The sequence below is a fragment of the Epinephelus moara genome, chromosome 10 (assembly GCF_006386435.1).
Source record: "Epinephelus moara isolate mb chromosome 10, YSFRI_EMoa_1.0, whole genome shotgun sequence".
Lineage (NCBI taxonomy): Eukaryota > Metazoa > Chordata > Actinopteri > Perciformes > Serranidae > Epinephelus > Epinephelus moara.
The window spans coordinates 16,437,747-16,456,442 of record NC_065515.1 but is presented as its reverse complement, the minus strand read 5'-3'; the positions used below and the strand labels follow the sequence as shown (position 1 = coordinate 16,456,442).

General features: G+C 43.9%; 1 protein-coding gene across 9 annotated transcripts in view; it reads right to left on the bottom strand.

Moving 5' to 3' along the window:
* Positions 1-441: 441 nt before the first annotated feature.
* The window catches only part of LOC126396319 (unconventional myosin-IXb), a 62,145-nt gene continuing 43,890 nt past the window's right edge, over positions 442-18,696 (bottom strand). The window contains exons 17-45 of one of the 9 annotated variants that reach the window (XM_050054285.1): positions 18,446-18,538; positions 16,834-16,947; positions 15,990-16,029; positions 15,463-15,585; positions 15,264-15,344; positions 14,853-14,963; positions 14,386-14,508; positions 14,113-14,262; positions 13,837-13,994; positions 12,621-13,724; positions 12,394-12,469; positions 12,155-12,273; positions 11,182-11,300; positions 8,897-9,081; positions 8,707-8,808; positions 8,432-8,602; positions 8,295-8,336; positions 8,066-8,177; positions 7,853-7,926; positions 7,243-7,435; positions 6,959-7,087; positions 6,578-6,683; positions 5,672-5,803; positions 5,423-5,546; positions 5,224-5,274; positions 3,827-3,948; positions 3,597-3,736; positions 3,443-3,496; positions 2,075-2,211 (exon numbers count right to left, since the gene is read on the bottom strand). In XM_050054285.1, coding sequence (XP_049910242.1) covers positions 3,483-3,496; positions 3,597-3,736; positions 3,827-3,948; positions 5,224-5,274; positions 5,423-5,546; positions 5,672-5,803; positions 6,578-6,683; positions 6,959-7,087; positions 7,243-7,435; positions 7,853-7,926; positions 8,066-8,177; positions 8,295-8,336; positions 8,432-8,602; positions 8,707-8,808; positions 8,897-9,081; positions 11,182-11,300; positions 12,155-12,273; positions 12,394-12,469; positions 12,621-13,724; positions 13,837-13,994; positions 14,113-14,262; positions 14,386-14,508; positions 14,853-14,963; positions 15,264-15,344; positions 15,463-15,585; positions 15,990-16,029; positions 16,834-16,947; positions 18,446-18,538 — 4,108 coding nt within the window. In that variant the 3' untranslated portion in view covers positions 2,075-2,211; positions 3,443-3,482. Of the gene's footprint in view, positions 2,212-3,442; positions 3,497-3,584; positions 3,737-3,826; positions 3,949-5,223; positions 5,275-5,422; positions 5,547-5,671; positions 5,804-6,577; positions 6,684-6,958; positions 7,088-7,242; positions 7,436-7,852; positions 7,927-8,065; positions 8,178-8,294; positions 8,337-8,431; positions 8,603-8,706; positions 8,809-8,896; positions 9,082-11,181; positions 11,301-12,154; positions 12,274-12,393; positions 12,470-12,620; positions 13,725-13,836; positions 13,995-14,112; positions 14,263-14,385; positions 14,509-14,852; positions 14,964-15,263; positions 15,345-15,462; positions 15,586-15,989; positions 16,030-16,833; positions 16,948-18,445; positions 18,539-18,696 lie in introns of all 9 variants that reach the window. The other 8 variants (XR_007570565.1, XM_050054279.1, XM_050054286.1 and 5 more) reach the window with 8 other exon arrangements.

The following is an 18,696-nucleotide window of genomic DNA, read 5'->3' as shown; positions in this document are numbered from 1 at the left end:
AATCACCATATAGTTTTCTTTGCCTCCTCTATTCTTCACCAGGTTGTTCAAATCACAGATATTTTCAAGAACTTAATTCAAGTTATTATACAATTTCAAAATCGTCTTGTACGACTCTGCCTGCAGAAAGACAGTATGGTGCTGCATGTGATTTTATAAGATTTGAGCATCACTTAGTACAAAGAGGCTTCATGGATGTTAAAATCAACAGATCTCAACCCAGTTTCACACCAATGGAAGATTTTGGAGCAACGTCTAAGACAATGCTCTCAAACCATCCACAGAACTCCAAATTTATATTTCTACTTAATTTGTGACTGTGTTGCTAACTTCATTCACAGTTCTTTTCAAAATATTGTTGTCCATGGGGTAAATGAGTCTGTTAACTCTTGTTAGAAGAGACAAATGTATGGAGAGGTCACAAACACACAGCAGCAGACGTAACAAGCATCATGTTCTGTATTGTCATGTTAATACTAAATAACCATTACAGTTCATGTCATTCAGTCCCAACCACACACTCTGTTACACACTACACATCAGAACATCTTCCTCATAATCCAGACAAACTAACAGACATCATTCAACAGCAGTCAGAGAGGAACATTAGTATTACATTTCATACAAAGTTGGCTAGAGCTGTGCTTCAGCAGAACCTGCTCATCGTGGGACTGTTTACTCTGAATGGCAGCTGAGTGAAGTTCGTTCGAGCGAAAAAAAAGGGGGTAAGGTGAGTTCAAGGACTTGGAGCTTTGAAGACATCGTGGCACGGCTTGTTGCATCATGGCTGGGTTTGTGTTTTTTGTTGTTTCAAAGGAAAAAAAGTGGCGTGTGCTGCTCCCATTTCCCTTTGTGAGGCAATGACTTCCTATATCTGGCATTTGTTGTGCGGTAGGTGGAAAAGAGGCTGTTGTGACGAGGCACCTGCGCAACAGTCACAATGTGCACCTTTAGGTCCTTGTTTCAAACATGTCTTGTGTCGGTTCAGTACAATAAACACAGAGTCACAATAGACAAAGGTACCCTCACTGTATCCCAAATAACCCTCCCTCCCGCCCTCTGCCAGCACTGTCCATGACATGACATGAGAAATGAGATCTTTATCAACTTACTGTACACACCAAGGCACTAGCTAATGTTACAGTGAGCGTGTTTCGCTCATTAGGAGAACTTAGAAATGAAAAGTGCAGCTGGAACCTGAAATATCTCCTTGATTTAGCACAAATGTGTTTAAAAAAAAAAAAAACAGGAGCAAGAAAACAAAATTGCAGGTCCGTCATTATGAGGCTACAGAGAACACAGCCTCCGTCCCAACTCATCAACAATATATTAAAATGGTAGAAAAGGTGCTTGGCAACATCATGTCCAGTTATTTTTACTGTCATAGAGGACAACAAGACTAAAGACACATTTACAGTTCTTGATTAGTTCCCACTGATGACAGCGACAGGGACAGCCTCCATTTTGTGTCACTCCTGTTCAGCTCTGTGGATCCACTGCACGTGTCGGAGTTATATTCCTCTACTGTGATTCTTGATTCCTCTTCTGTCTCTCTACAATCCATCATTGTCATCTGTGCCACTCCATATACGTTCACTTCCATTAGTCTGACTCTGAGGTCGCTGCCTGTAATCCTCTTCACTGCTCCATCTTTCCTGTTCTGCCCTGGTCAGACGTCATCGTCCATATAAGGTATGTCTGGGTCAGAAAAACGTCTCTGGCCCTTCACGGCTTGTGTGTCCTGGTGCTGAGGAGAGGGTGTTGCCATGGAGATGGAGGAGGAGGAGGTGGAAGCAGAAGGAGGGCAGGAGGAAAAAAACAACAGGTCACACTCGGGGCTGTCGATGTAGAGGGACTGGGTGCTGTCTTTACGGCGGCCGGGCTGCTCCCTTCTCTTTACCAAGTACTTTAATGCTCGATTCCCTGGAGGGGAATACGTCTGAGCTGGACTGGAGGCTGCAGACTGGGAGACAACGCCGTATGGGAGTTTAACTGTGCTGGGGATGATGGGGTTGCGGCGTTGCAGCGGATGCCTGAAGGGGGAGGATTCAGAGGTTGAAGAAACGCAGCTGAACACGGAGGAGGTGGAGCTAGCAGGGGTGAGGCTTTGCAGAGAGAGGCGTCCACCAGGGACTTTAGGTCGCTGGGCCAGGTCTGGTGGTTTGGGTGGACAAACTGGCTTGTGTCTCCTCAGCTGGGGGACACCTTGTCCTGGAAGAGAGAGAGAAGAGGGGAAAGTTGAGGAAGATAAACATGTTTTCCTCAAAGCTCTTTGTTAAAAGAACACTGTGCAAGATTTAGGGTGATTTAATGGCATCTAGCGGTAAGGACTGCAACCAGCTGAAACTTCTCCCGGTTAGAATTCCTTCAGCTATCATTGTTCAGGAGGTTTTCAATGGTAGCTGAGTTATCTGCAGAGGTCTCCTCCTCTCAACAACAAATGGACCAGGTGATTAACACCAGTAAAAACACTGAGTAAAGCACTTTTACGTTACAAATCAGGGTTTCTCTGATGCTGTTTGGCTCGTTGGAGACAGGTCACTAGCCCAGCACCTCCTGATGTGTGTTCCCTCTTTTTTTCTCTGATAACTTAAGATCCTAACTAGCCTAAAAATGTCTAGCACTGAGTCCCAGCTTAACGTTATTGCATTGGAAGGGAAATGTGAACACATCTCTAATGAGATCAACCACAAATATTATCCCTGCACTATCTGCTCTGGAGCATTTCAATTACTCAGTGTTATTCAGCATTTGGAGAATATTTCCTCCTACCTCTTTGTCTTTCTGCCATCGTCTCCTCTGCTTAAAAAACTCTTAAGCTACTTAAAAGTCCATCTCCATGCTCCAACTAAGGAGCACCCTTAAAAGCTAAGATGCCTAGTCTGACCTAGTCTTAAATTTAAGAGGAAATTCTTAGATTTTGTCACTAGCAGCAACTTGTAGTACTGGGATGCTTTGTGAGTACAGTCCCAGATATTTAGGAGGTTTTAACCCAGAGTCAAATTTTCTGCAGAGGTCTCCTCCTCACAAATAGACCTGGTGGTTTAAGCTGGTTAAAACACTGAATAAAACAGTTTCACATTAACAAAATTTATCTTTTACTGATGCCGCTCGTCGTGGAGGATATTCCATTTCTGCCAGTATATCCCCCTAAATCCTACACACTGGACCTTAAAATTCACACAGCAATCCTGAGAGGGTGAAGACTAATGGAAGAGCATGCAACCATGTTATCTACCAAACATGATGTTTAGTGAAACAGAATTAGACATTAAACTTCTCATTCGATATGTCGTGCCAAATGTTCAATTAATGAATTTGGAGAAAGTTTGAGCATGCTTCTGTGCCACACATGCATTTACATGCATACATGGGTGTGCAGAGGGATGCACACAAACACACACACACACAAACACACAAACACGGTTGCTGTTCCTCCAACCTGTTTGGTTACAGAGCAGACGTCACCGCCCCCATCACCATCACTGGTCCAGACCTGCACCACAAAAAACAGGTCTGGTCTGGTCAGACACCCACAGGTGAGCGAGAGAAACAGGTAGAAGGAAGGAAAGACCACACTGTACCTTAATACTGACCTTCAGGCTCGGAGCCGTGAACAGTGGAGCGCTGCTGCTCGTCCAGAAGGCTCTCGGAGCTCAGCGAAGCTTCGGAGTCGAAGTTCTCCTGGTCTGAACCAGGCTGCTCCATCTCTGGCAGTCTGCAGGCCAGATCCTCTCTGCAGAGAGACAGACGACAAGGACGTCAGAGACATGAGACCTGAGAGGACACTATATCAACAGAGAAATGGTACAGGAAGCATCCTTACTTCTCCTGTTTGATGGACTTGATGCGTTCCACCAGGTTCTTCTCAGTCTCTGTGTCTGTGTCTGAGTCCAGAGGCTCGTTCTCAGGGACCACGCTGAGATCAGAACTGACCTTCTCATGCACCTGTGGGACACAGAACATCACGCGCTGATACCAAATGAACTTAACAATGTCTATTATGTAATTATTATACAAGTTTAATAACTCGTACAATAATTACACAATAAACATAAACGGCACAAAACCTACATCTGAAACGTTTTGTTAGTGAGGAAAAGAGGCTGGATGGTGCCCGTGGCATTCATGCATCTGCACATCATTCCTGCAGCACGTCGGTGACACACAATTACTTGGAGGTAGCAAAAAAATTGCTGTCATACAAAAGAAGCTCGTAAACACATGAGCACCCCGTTAAACTACTGGTGTAAGGCGTTTACATAAAATATGCAAACAGGTCATTTGAGCTGTGATAAAAATTAAAGATACATCACTGCAATCCAGAAACATCCAACCTCCAACAGCAAATATAACATGACTTTCAGAGCTTTGTATTGCCTGGGTCCAGACCTTTAAAACCACCCGCTCCATGGAGTTGGAGTCGACTGATTTGTCTTGCGTCACGGTTAAAATCAGCGCCACAGTGGGACTAACGCCATTGTCAAACATTATGAGGTGATATGCCGAAACCAGTGAGGAGTGATAACTACAATGGCGGGTGCTACAGACAAGATAGACGCTGCTATCGAGGCTGTTCTAAATCGTCACGTCTTCTCACTATTGCACATCGTAGTCGGTTTTACTTTGTTCCGCTCCACTTTTAAAACCCCGGAAAAAATGGTGCAACTACGCATCAGTGTGGACTTGAGTGACATTACACTCAGATTCGTTGGTCTCTAGTGATTGGTTAGGTAAAATCGAATCCCCCTCCCCCACGGAAATCAGTTAGAGTTGACACAATGTCTTACTGAAGCATAACGAATTGACAATATTGTCTGATATCAGGCAAAGCTTTGTAGTCTTCTTTCAATTAAAAAAATGGAAGAAGATAGGAAGGAATAGCACAAAGAAATAAAGCATGATAACCATCAAGCTTTGCCAGTCACACTGTTGTCAGGCCATTGTCTTCCAATGAGACAACAATAGTAGTATAATCACAACACCAACCCAGAACCATCTTGTCCTCTCGTGAGAAGAACAAGATTAACAAACATGCAAACTAATACCAGTTAGTAAGGGAGAATAAAAGGGATTACGGGAAGAAGGATAAAACAACAAAAACAAAAACAGCCAGAGCATCACCCACATCTAACATGCCATGCACAGGCGGTTCTACATGGCACGCTACTACACACTACAGCTACCAGGTCTACTGTACTTGGAGAACTCGATGATACATACCACCACTCCTTTGTAAGGAGGTGAGAACCTGAGAGGTAAATGCGAGAAGGGCTAAAGAGAGACAAGGAACATTGGCCATGTTACCCATGTGATTCCTTTACATCCAGACACGAGGCTGAGCAACAATCTAAAACTTTATGTTATTGCCATTCAGACCAAAACAAAGGTGATCCAGAGCGAGGCAGCGTTCGTTTCTCACCGTGTTCTGTCTCTTGAGTTTGAGCTGCTTCACGGCCAGAGCCTCTGCGTACTCCAGCTGCTCGATCTCATCCATCTTCTCATTGTAGCGTCTGATCTGCTCTGTGATGATCATCTCTACACACCTACAGGGCGAGGAGACATCAGACAGGGTGAGTGTGAGTGCAGCAGTTTGCTAGTTCACTACAGAATGAAGGACTAATGTGTATTGTGAAAAAAGCAAAAAGCAGATTTTGTTGTTTTCGCTTACGTGGTGGTCTTGGCAACATCCTTCATGCTGAGCAGTGGGTCAGCGCTGTCTGGGCAGCGCAGGACACACGGGGCAAAAACTATGGCCAGCGAGTTAGGAGACATACGGTTGTGAGCCTCCTCTTTGCACACCCTGCAACAGAATTCATTAGTTATTATTAGCGTGTTTTTTAGTCGTACATACATATAATCCAAGTTTAAACTCAAAGGTATACTACGCAGGAATTTCCTACAAAACACTGTATAGACTTATACAAAAATCATCCCTCTCAATCATCACTTATGACCCACTAGCAGCGTGTGGTGGTGTATTTATCTGCAGAGACTCTGCCTTCTGCCTGTATTTTCTTATTTTCTCTTATCTTGCTGTGTTTGGGATGTTTATTGGCTGCAACGTTTGTGCAGTGGTGTGTAGCCCCCAGCTGATAATAGCAGGCAGATGAGGTCGGGACTTAATAAAAAGGCAGAGACCCGGTAGAAGCAGCAAGCATCCAAGAGGAAGCTACGAAAATTGCAAACACAAGGCAGAAAAAATGCAAATATAGCAAGGCGAATGCAAAACAAGAGTTAATCTGGGGTTGGCTTTCACCTGCTGGCGAGCATGTAAGGAAAGTGGGAATGAAGAGTGACACAGACACAGAGCTGGCCTGTTTTTGTTGGACAGGTAGGTCCCGGCGACTCAGTTAGTTAGCTTACTAAGTATCTGTTTTTCCATTGCAACAACTGTAATGTTTCTACAATAGCAGCCTGCAGTATACAAGCATGTTTACAAGCAGTAACAACAATTCCTGCAGAGTATACCTTTAACTGAGAGCCAACACAGAGAGTGCATACATTTTAGGAGCCTTGATGGATTTCTGTCATGACCACATTAAAATACGCAAGACCACAACGACAGAATTCCTACCTGACAAGGTGGAAGACAAGTCTCTCTAACGTGTTGAAGTTTGCTGGAGGAAGCTCTTCCAGCACTTTGTATACAGCATGAAGCTGCTCCTGCTTCTCTGGCAGTTCTAGAGGAGAAAACACATCATAAATCGAACCCCATAATTAACCGTGAACGCTAAGCTGAGCTCATTATGTCGTTGAAAACGCCTCATTTCAGTTTTAATCACGACTAATAAATGCTTTCCACGTTTACATGTCAAGTTTTAGTTAAAAAAAAAAAACACTGTCATAAATAGCTTTGTCTGCAACCCAGCAACAGACAAAACACTGAAAGGAACAGCTGTGCACACATGTTGTCTCATAGAAAATGCTGCCCCCTGGTGGGGAGCGTCCTGCTCACCCACTGCATGCAGGAAGTCACTGTAATTTGTGAAGGTCATGAGTGGATCTGGTAGCTCCCTTAGCCACTGCTTCACCAGGCCCGTCACTGTGTGGATGGGATAGTCATCAAGGCAGACCAGGTGGGGGTCTAAACACATCGACAATGTAACATCAATACAAAAATCAACCAATCAATCAATCAATAAATCAAGAACAGAAGTTAGAAAAAGAAGGCAGACAGAAGCCGACAGACAGGCAGTCCTTTATCAGTTTACTGTAAATGTCAAACAGAAGGGGTCTAACCAGTCTCTAGTCTCTGATGCAGCTCTTTCATGCGGTTGGCAGAGCCAGACTTGCGGTAGATGCCCTCAGTGTACAGGCCATTCATCTCCACATGCTCCAGCATCATCTCCAGCACAATGGGTACTGGGTTCCTCTCGCTGACCAGGTGACACACACGTACACAGAAGTGCATACCAGTGGGCTCATCGTCACTCTATGGATTCAGACAGACGGCAGCAGTCAGTCATTGAGACATCTACTCAACACAAACTGTCTACAACAGCCACGGAAATCACACATTCCTCTCTACTATATTGTTAACCATCTGATTTTGAGATATGACTATGATAAAGAAAGCTGTTACTAAAGTCTTAACAGGTGAGACACTGTTCTTTGTTAGAATTAAAATTAGGTACAATAAAGAGGGCCAACGTCCTGCCATGTTTCAGACTTTATGAGAAATTGTGCTTGCAGCTAGTGGAACATTAGCTCACTTAAATTTAGGACACTGCCTCTCTACACTGTATAAAGCCCCACCTCACTCCAAACCCTTATAAACATAAGCACATGAATAATCCAGGCCTGTAATTTTAAAAATAATAGTAATAATAATAATAATATAAAACACTACCTTTTTGGCACAGAAGGTGGAGCAGTCAGTGACTATTTTGCAGAGGCACTTCTTATGGCACACCATTTTACAATCTGTAAGAGGAGATAAAACACATACATATCATGGATTGGTGCAGGGATATCTTTTTTGTTATGCTGCAAGATTTATTGCTGATATCTGACCACAAATAAAACAATAAAACATTAAAAGAAGTTTTGTTGGTGAACTCACAGCTGCACATGTAGGCCTTCTCCATGCCCCAGATGTACGAACTACACTGGTCACACGACTGCACAATGTTGACCTGATAGTTGACGAAAACATGATCCAGCGGGCTCTCCATCTAACAAGACGGACAGTCGCTCGATTAGAAATCACAATATTTACTAAGTTATGAATGATTATTAAATGAAATGAAAAAAGGTGAAATAAAATTTTAACTTTAACTTTGCATGCTTACACTTTTATCTTTTTTCCTCCTCTTCTTTCTCGCTTTCGCAGGCTGAAAAACACGTACAGAGACCAACAGCATGGATATATTCCTTTTTCACATTTTGACTGCTTAGACTGAATGATAATGAAGGTCAGTGTTTTTACCTTAGAAGGCTCACCCTCCTCCTTCTTCTTCTCTTTTCTGATGAAGCCATCCAGCACAGACTGGAAGAGGTTGACCACAAGCTTGACTTCTCCTTTCTGCTTCTCGCCCGCCAGGTGGACCACTTTGTTGTGGTAGCCCGTCATCAGACCTTTGTAGCCGATGGTGGGTTTCTGGTAAAGTTCAAGGGACACGAGAGACAATGAGGAAGAGGAGAGGATGGTGAGGAAGAACTCTAATGAGTATGTGTGTGTTATGTGCCATCAGATAAACTCACTGGGAGAGAATACATGGCTTTGATTGTCTCTCTGAACTGCATGGTGGCTGTGACAAAGATGGCCTCTGTGGGTGACAGTCCCCTGGAGCAGAAATCATTGACCTATAACAGAACACAAACAGAAATTAGTTTTGTGGGTAAATAAGATAAAATTATTTACTACAACAATCAAAAATCAATTTTCACTCACCTGGTTGCCCAGAAACTCATCAAGGTTCCGGAGCTCATTGGCGTTGGTGATTTCACGATCCAGCGAGGCGTTCCACTCAGACACCCGCGTGGCACGACTGATTTTTATGGCGGGGTTGCCGCCTTTACCAGCACGGTCCCCGTGTGACTGGGAATGAGGCCGAGATGGATGTCCGAACACTGGAGCTGAAAGAGAGGGAGAATGTTTTCATACGTATCATCACAGAGTAATATCTATAACTGGGAGCAGACTGAGTGAATGATACGTTGCCTGCTTCTCCTACTTTCTCAAACTGAACTCAAACCTCTATAACGCAGAACGTACAGTACACTGAAGCACTATGGAGGAAACAAAACCCAGAGTAAAGTTATTCTGTTTACACTGAGCATGAATGTGCACGGGTCACTGTTTTCTCAGAAAGTAAGCAGCAGGATTAGTAAAGGCCTGAGAATATTAGTGATAATACACCTGTGTTTTCTTTCCATTTCTCACTCCATGATGTGTGATGAAAGCAGACTGAGCAGTGCAGCAGTTGTAGCGCAGTTTGTGTCGGGTGATAAAATCTCAATATCTGATCTCAAATAACCACCCAATCTTTTTTAGTGATGATGAAACATAATCACTTTGATCTTTTTTATTTAAGTACACAGCAGAAATACTCTCAGTTTCACAAGCTTTTGGCAAGTAAACCCAAAAGATCTGATGGGTGAATTCACAAAAGGATTGTGCAGCTTTTGCGGCTCCTAAACCTGCGTGAATAAGACAAAAAGAAACTGTAATTCTCAAAACACCCACAAAGGGTGAAATGCACCCTTAACTACACTGCCAAGCAAATAGCGTCTTGATGCTTCTGTGTCATTTACATGTATTTAAATTAATCATATGTTTGGTGCAAAATTGTCCCTTTCTATGCAAATAAACCTTGGTGTCCCCATTTCCACCAAACACTTTCGGTATGGTACCTTTGGAACCAAAAGTAACCCTTCAGACATGGTACCTAGACCCTAACACGTCCAACACTCACTGTATTTCTTCATTACCGGTGACACAGATGAAAGTCTGCACCTTGCTTATCGTCCACAGAACAAGGCTGCACAACGACATTTTCAGAACAAACTAAAACAGGCTGCAGTCAGAGTCTCTCTCCATGACATACTTAAAAAAACAGGTTTGGACATTTAGTCCTTCTCAGGCAAGCTCAGGGGTTTAGTGTTGCTGGAGCCCATTGGAACAACGCCACTTTTTTTTCCTCAGAGGTTTGGGATATATGCTGTCCCAGTCGAAATTAATATATATAAATGCTTGAAGATCCACTCGTTACTAAAACTGTGTATGTCATATCAAAACTAATGGAGGTGTCAAAGTTGTCACAGTGAAATTTAAGGTGTGCTGCTGATGGATTCACGTCTTCACCCCATGCATTGAGTAACATCCCAAATTAACATTCCACCTTTAAAGTCGCCAGCAGTCGGCCCAGTGAACAAAGTTATCTTTTCTCAGTCTACAGCTGCTGCAAGGGGCAGCAAATCCATCCTTTCATTTTATAGTTACAGTTTACTAATAAAACTCTCCACAGTATGAACAGTGGTTACATGAGCCTCAAAACCAGCCACAACTCAGCCCTGAGCAGAGTGACAGTCCTCTATTGACCAATCTACAGTGTTCACAGCTCCACTTTTTGAGACCAGATCTGTGTGCTAGGTACCCCAACAGAGGGGGGACCAAAAATGGCGACGGTACGGAACAGTTCCATTGGTACCATCCACAACTTTTCACAGTGGAAACAGAAAAAAAGCGTACTGAACTAAACTGAACTGTACAGTACTGCTCGGTGGAAACGGGGCTAAAAATCAGGGCCACACGCAGTTACAGTGACAACTTTTGTTTTGAGAACAACTCTGCACCTCGCCGGTCAGGACCTGAAGCTCCCAGTCAGAAAATTTCAGTTTTCTTTCTCTCTCTCCCATTGTTCTGCCTGCTCTGCTCTTGGCCTTAAAGGCAACATTTATACCTTGCCACATGGAAAATTGCAATCAGACACAAAAATAGGGCAAATTGCTCTCAGCTGCAAAACTTCATGGGTGTGTTGCTTGTGCTGTAATATTATTAGTGCTGTGATTCTGGTGAATTGGACCTTGAGACAGAGCAAGTGATGTGCAGATGATAGTGCCGTCAGTGGACGCAATCCATTCTTTGTTTGTCAGTCAATTTAAAAGGAGTAAAAATATTCGCCCTGCTCCAGTGAATCCTATAATGCCTCTGATTAAACAGTTTGCATTATTTACCTTCCCCTCCTGTTGGCCTCTCATTGAGAATCTGAGCAAGTGTCAGCTCTCCGTTGTCTGGAGTCTGGGCCTCCTTGTGCGGTCGCTTTTTCAAAATCTTGCTGAAGAAACCACCTGACCTGCAGGACACAGAAACACAGGAAGCTCTAAAGAATATTCACAAAGCTGTGAAAAACTGTTGTGTAACTCTAAAGTGACTCACAGCAGTAGAATGATGTTCATGCAGAATACAGGGAAGATATGTTTCAGTGTGGATTCACAACGTCATATCTCACAACTCATTTCTAACTAAGTAAGGTTTGGTATGTGACCTTGATCATATGCCTGTTTGTAACTTTCTGGATTGTTTCTGGGCAACAGGCAAAACACATCACAAACACAAATGACTGAGATGTCCAGTTTTTAAAAATACTATCAAAATGGAATTGTCCTTAAGGAGTTTTTTAAGGTGCCACATATTCCAGTTTTGCTCCAGCAGTGTCTCCATAGCAACAATACAAATCAAAAACAAAGCAGTCCACCCGATGCCTCCGTCTGATAAAACTCTGGCCCCATGACTGAGGTCTAAGTGCTCATTTTTTGGCAAATGAATCCATTCAGAGTAAATTCAGTTATCAGGAATTTCCAGCTGTGAACATGGAACACCACACAAGGAGCTGAAAAAGGTTTGATTACACAAGGCAGAGAGTTTTCCCACAATCAGTCTGACTCAAGCAGAGATCGAAATGGGTTGTGATAAATCTGAGGATGATTTCCTGTGAATGTCTTTGTCTCAGCGGTGAAACAATATATTTAGTGATAACACTACAGACATAGTTGTCTACTGGACACATCATCCTGTGCTTCATCCATCTCATTTATCACCTTTTTTAAACAAATGCATGAGCCAAAATTCTTTTTCCCCACATCTAACAGCACCCCTGCTGAATCCCATCACCTGACCAGTCACCTACAGGCCAGTGGAGTTTAGTACCTGTCTGGTGTGGATGGGATGGAGTGTGCAGAGTCCTGGTGACCAGAACTATCTTGGTGTTTCCTTCTGAAGGAGCTTCCCTTTGAGCCATCGGCATAGCTGTCTGAGGGCGACATCATCTGCAAAACAGATTTACAAGTGATGAAAACACTAGTTCAAATAGATTTCTGCAATACAAAATGTTGAAAATGTATATTTGAGATCGTTTTTCCATAACAACAGATAAACATTTAAAATACCTCTCTGGCTGAAAAAGCACCAGCTCCTTCAGAACCTGGAGATAAACTGTCAATTGATGAGGCGGCTGTTTCACTCCTGTATATGAACAGAGAGAAAATATAGTTCTCAGTTTTTTAAAATAGTGTTCTGATATTTGAGGGGCTTCATAAACAACAAGAAAAGAAAGAAGCCATTTGTTAGAGACAAAACATGAGGGTAGATGTGAGATAATGGACAGAAGACGTACAGCTGTGTTTTTTTCCTCCTTTCCTCCCTGCTGTGAGTTGGAGGAGGGCTGGCGCTTTCATCACTCCTCCTCCACTTCTCCGGCTTCTCCTTAATCGCTCCAGGACGGCGATGCAGGTTTGTCGCTCCGACGCCATCACCTAAACCGTTTCTGTCAGGAACAGCATCAACGTTGTGCAAGGGTAACGAAGATGGACGAACAGGACCGGCAGTAGGAGGAGACGTTTTTGTGTCCTTCTTCCCTCCGTTGTCTTCCTTTATTTTCCATTCCACAAAGGTGTACTGGTCCAGCTCCTTGCTGTCCGCCCGCTCCTTAAGCTTAGAAGTCTCCTGGCCTTTGCTCTTTGTTGTTTGATCCTTGCTGCCGGCTGAGAAGGAGGAGGCGGCTCGTTCAGTCTCTCTCTGGTTGTGCTCCAGCCCTCTTCGTCTCCTCTGCTCTCTCTTCTCCTGGCTCCTGGATGCCGAGCCCCTGCTAATAGGTCGTGCTTTCTTTTGTTCAGCATTGGAGGTACTGCTGGGTGGCTGTTTATCCAACCCTTCACTTGGAGTTGTAGGTGTAAGTGCGTTGGAGGTGACCCCATCAGAGGGTAGAGCACGTTTTGAATCCTCATCATTTTCTTTCTCATCCAGCTGAGGTCCAGCCTCAGCCTGAGTACTGTTAGCCTCCAAATCCAATTCCTCATCCTCATCTTCCAGCTCTTCATCCTTGCCCTGTTCCTCCTCTGTATGTGAGCTTGTGTTAACATCTCCGTCCTCCTCCCCTCTCTCCTGGACGGGGGGGATGTCATTTAGCATCTCCTCAGTGACCAGCTCTATGTCCGGATCCTCTCTTGTTTGAGGCTCGCTTGTCAGTCTTTTCTCTGCTTCTTCTCTCTTTTTCTGTGCCTCCTCTTCTTCTGCTCTCCTCCTCGCTTCCTCCTCCTCTGCCTTTCTCCTTGTTTCCTCTTCTTCCTCCAGCCTCCTCCTTTCTTCCTCCTCCTCCTCTGCTCTTCTCCTTGCCTCCTCCTCTTCTTCCCTCTGCCGTCTTTCCTCTTCTTCTGCCCTCATCTGAGCTTCTCTTTCCTCTTCCTCCTTTTTTTGTCTCTCCTCACGCATGGAGTGGCACCTGTAATGAGAAAAACATAAATATCACAGCCCACATTTTAGCATTGCATGTGCTTCTGTGGTCCAGCTGATGTGTTCTGAACTGGACCTACAGTTTAAAACTCAGTTGTTACCTTCTGCGTGCTGAGTGACCTCTGACCAAGGCTTGTATTTTGGTAGCGCCCTGTTTTTGGCGGTGATACTCTGATCTCTGTCTGTGCCCTCTCCACACAGCCTGGATCAAAGTGGCTGCCTGTTGCCTGCGTTCCTTGCAGTACCTGCGCCATGAACGCTAAGCAGGAGGAAAGCGAACAGGGCAGGATCATTATTATAGTTTAGTTCTCTCTTAAATATTAAAATGGGAACATAAGAAACAAAATGAATACTGCTGAAAAAATGTTGTGTCTTACCTGAATTAAAATGGCTGCCTGTCTCATGTCCAGAAACTCCTTCCTCTGCAGGCGACCTCTGAACCAGCGCTGAAGGAAGATGATCTTACGCATTACGTCCTTGTGCAGCGTGTCCTGCAGCTGCTGTCGCTCCAGCTCCTTCAAGAACACCTGAACAGAGGGAACACACCAAAATTTACATGGACAAAAGGGGAAAGGAGCAGATAAGAAAGAGGGTTTATAGGGTGTATAAAAGATAAACTCAGGAGAAATTTAAAGAATTTAGTGGCGTACCTTGGTTTTGCCTATCTGGTATGTGGTGGGGTCCAGGCCCATCTTCTCCAGCAGTGCTGAGATTTCCTCTTTAGTGGCAGCAGCGTTCTTTGGTAGCAAAACCCTGAACTGCTCTATGAACTCCTGCAGGGACAAGACAATGCAGGTAAGAAGTGTTCAAGAGACGAGTGTTGTGGATGTGATAAATGGTCAAAACCTAATGCCTAATCGTAAAAAGAATGTATAAATTGATATTTTTTTAAAGATATTTATGCCCAGATTTTAAAAAAGCAGCTACGAGTGATTAAGGAGACACCATTATATATATATTTTTTTTTTATATTTTGATGCTGTCGCTATGTGTGTCTCTACCACTTTTGCAGGCCATTGCATCAGCTTTTCAGCATCTTTGTTTTTTATCTTCTGTGCCTATATTGGTGTGTGATTATCACATGCATTTTCCAAAAAACGGAGGAACTTTGCAATACCTGGAATGTGTACTTGGCTCCATAGCCTGACCTCCTGATGCGAACGGTTTCCAGCATTCCTGTGTATCGCAGCTGCTGAACCACCAAGGCCTCATCCAGATACATCTCCTTCTGCTCATGTACACGCACACAAGAAGCACATTCGGTTTTACTCCTGACCATTTAGATATCCTTATTTACCAATTAAACTATTCAAGTCATATTGGTTTGATTCCTGTCTGATAAAACATAATTTTACTCTGCAACAGAGCAAAGAGGGTTGTTAGCAGCGCTATATGAATTCAAGACTTCCTCTTATAACGTCTCTGACCTGGAAGAAAACTTCAGTATTCATTTAGGTGCCCGAGGATTTGAACAGAAAGATATGAAAAAAATAAATTACAAATGTCTAATAAATAACAATAGTCTCACCTTCTCAGCATTGGAGCGGATACAACGAATGAAGAAAGGCTCCGCTCTGTTCAGTGTCTCCAACAGTTTGGTCAGAGAGGTCTGAAAAAAAAAAAAAAAACAGGAAAGGGGTTTGTTGTTGAATGTTATGAGCTGCAGCTGGAGGTTGTGTTTGTCTTGTTTCTGTGTGTAACGTGCATGCTGTTGTCGGTGATGTTACCTGGAACTGGGCACTGATGCTTGGGGGCTTCTTCTTCTTGTGCAGGTGGAGCAGAGACTTGGTGGTGCGGTCGTGCAGCGTCAGGCTCACAATGAACTTCAGAGACCGAGAATCCAGCAAACTCTGCACAGCAGTAATAAGGTAAATTATTGTCCTTCTTAAACACAGGAGTTAAAATTCTAATGAAATGAAGGCCACTGGTAAAATCCAATCAAACTCTTTTACATGACATATACAGGAGTTTTAAAATTCTGTACTGATGTAATCATAACATCCAGATTTTATCCTAAATATCAAACATGCTTGAAATTATTGAGGCAGCCCTGATGAGTCAACCTCTCACATCAACAGATAATCTCAGCCCAACATCAGTACAGACCAAGGTCCCAGACTAAATTTCTCCTCCAGATGCTGGGAGGGGAGAACTTGGGAAAAATCAACCCCACACTCCTGTAGTCTGAGGGGTGCTTGAAACAGCATACTCTCTTTATCTGCCCCTAAACAGGGGGTCTGAGATCTTCACTCACCTTGGGGATGACCTGCTTCTGTTTGGTGTTCTTGTTTTTCCTGTGAAAAAGAAAAAAGATGCGGGATGAGTTAGAGGCAGAGATGCATTAAAGGCCTGAGGCGGGAGGATGAAACAAGTAGTGATGGAGTGTGTGAAGCCAGGTTAGTACGGACGGCTGACTTCTTCATGCGCTGCCAGTCAGTGATGAAATCAAGAGTTGCACCTGGAAGACGGGATGAATAAAGGGCAGAGACGAGGGATGAATGAGTGAGAGGGTGAGGATGATAAGGTGGTGGTGGAGCAGGAGGAGGATGAAGGAATTTGCTGCAGGAGATGAGATTAACACTAGACAGCTCAGCAGAGACTCACCATACACAGACAGACATGCTCTCTTGCTATCATCACTATATAAAAGGGCTCTACAGTCATGTTCAGCCTCTCTCTGTTGCCACGTGTCAGACTGCAGAACTTGCTGTGAATTGTAACATGCTGCGAGGCCACTCGGACATACTTTCACACGACGCTCCAAAAGACCTCACATGCCAGCGCAGTCTTCTGATGATGTTCATGCAGCAGTTAACAAAGGTATTCAAGGCGTTTCAGCTTTAGCCTTCAAAAAACTAGACGGCGTTGAACACAGAGCTAAAAATGAAATGTCTGCTGATAAAGCACGAGTGTGTTTTATGTTTTTTTGGATTTGATCATAATAGATGTTAATGGTCTATTTAGAAAAGTGGGGATAAATGTGACAGCTATAACTATGTATGGCTGGTCAAATGGGGGCATGGAGCATGTTCTGCCTGAGCCAACTAGACTGGACTGATCTGGACAAGAGCGGACACCAGGTCTGTCTGCAGACTCACTGGAGGACGTGTCGAGGGAAGCGGAGGCGACCCCAGGACTGCAGCAGCTTGCGAGGGTCCTCACCATCCAACGGCAAGTTCTTAATGGAGCTGATGATCTCTGCATGCATGTCTCTGATCACCCCACACACACACCCAGTGTGGAGAGGGAACGAGAGGAGGAGGTACAGGGAGCAGGGGAAGGGAGGGGAAAGACATTGGAAAAACCGACAAGAGGAGGAAGGAAAGAGAAAAAAAGTGGGGCGTGATTGAACACAACAGTTAGGACACCTTAGAAGAAAACACACCAACGCAGTTAACAAAGACAAGAACACACACTGCAGAATAGCTGGGGGTCTGTTATCGAGAGGAACTTCATGCTCTGCTCATCCATGAAGAATAACCCACAAAATTTATTCTCCCGCTGTTCATGTTTATGTACAGAGAGACCACAAGACACGCTAGACCACCCAACCATGCTGCCATATTCCTTTTAAGAACAGAAACACATACACATACACACACACACACACACACACACACACAAAGAGATTGGGGCTCGTAGGGATTGTGTTCACTCTCGTATCCCTGCCACTGTGGTAGTTATCATGCAGAGCTGACGTTCAGTGTGGCTGGCCGTCCGTTTCCATGCTGGGGTTGTTACTGGCTGTGTGATTGTAAGTTGTTACTGGTGTGGCTGTTGGATTTACGGTCCTTAACTGGGGCTGGTGTTACACTGGACACTGAGTCTGGTGAGGTTAATATGGAATCTTTTCTGTGTCTCAGAGCTAGTCCATGCAGTGCTTTTCTATACTTACCACAACTGCCCATGAAAACAGAGGTCAGGCAGTGAAGGAATGGGCAACATATACAGAAAATGAGTCACAGTGAATCTGACCTCTACACCTCAGTGTTTGCAGATCTGGCAGAGGCTGGATGATTTAATAATGGGAACAATGTGCTGGGAGGTTCAACTCCGTATAGGTACTGCTCTGTAAAAAAAAAAAACCCGACCCAGTAATTTCAGATCTGAAAGCAGGAGGTAAAAGGTCGAGATCCAGAGGGCACAGCAATCCAAAAATATTCTTCATGGTTTGGTTTCCATTCTAAGAAAGCTCCCCCAATTCTTTTGGTCTATTTGACTTGTGGCCTCGGTACGTGTATGAATACGTGTGTGCTTCTAAAAGCTCCACAGTTGATGTAAGTAATCCGGGTGGCTAATCAGAGAAGGCCAGTACAAACACCTTCCTGTGCTCTATAGCAAGAATAATAAACGTGAGGAAGGAGAGAGATTATCGCAGCTACAGTAAAAGATGGGGATTACAGTGAGGGAATGCAAGGTAAAGGGCAGCTTTGTTGTACTGGGTTATATCGGTGTACTGAACTTCCTCCTCTGCTTTTATATTTAAAGAAGCAGACCTTGCAGCATTTGACAAGCCAGAACTTCTCAGATAAAACTTGATGCACTGGTTTCAATTTAACTATATTAAATAGCTAAAAAAAAAATTATTATTTTTTTAGATGGGAGCAAACTCAGAAAATGGAGCAAACCCGTATCTGTTACCCAAACACATTTCCTTCCTGCTTGGCCTCATTTCTTCATTCCTTTCTCCTGTCCACCAAATTCACTTACTTCTTACTCTCATAGCTAGCAAAGATGTCTTCAAAGGCCTCTAGAGGGCGCTCCTCTGAGTGATCAAAGTAGAAATCGAGCATAGAAGCTCGTCTGTGGAGGGGAGAGGAGAGAACCGCACACAGTGGGGTCACCAAGAGGTGGAGAGGATATGGGTGACTGTGATGAGATGAAGGAGGATTCATCTGTCAGGGTAATGTCAAAAGCTGTGATTATGTTTAAGTAACTCAGCTGAAAAGAGTTTAGGTGTC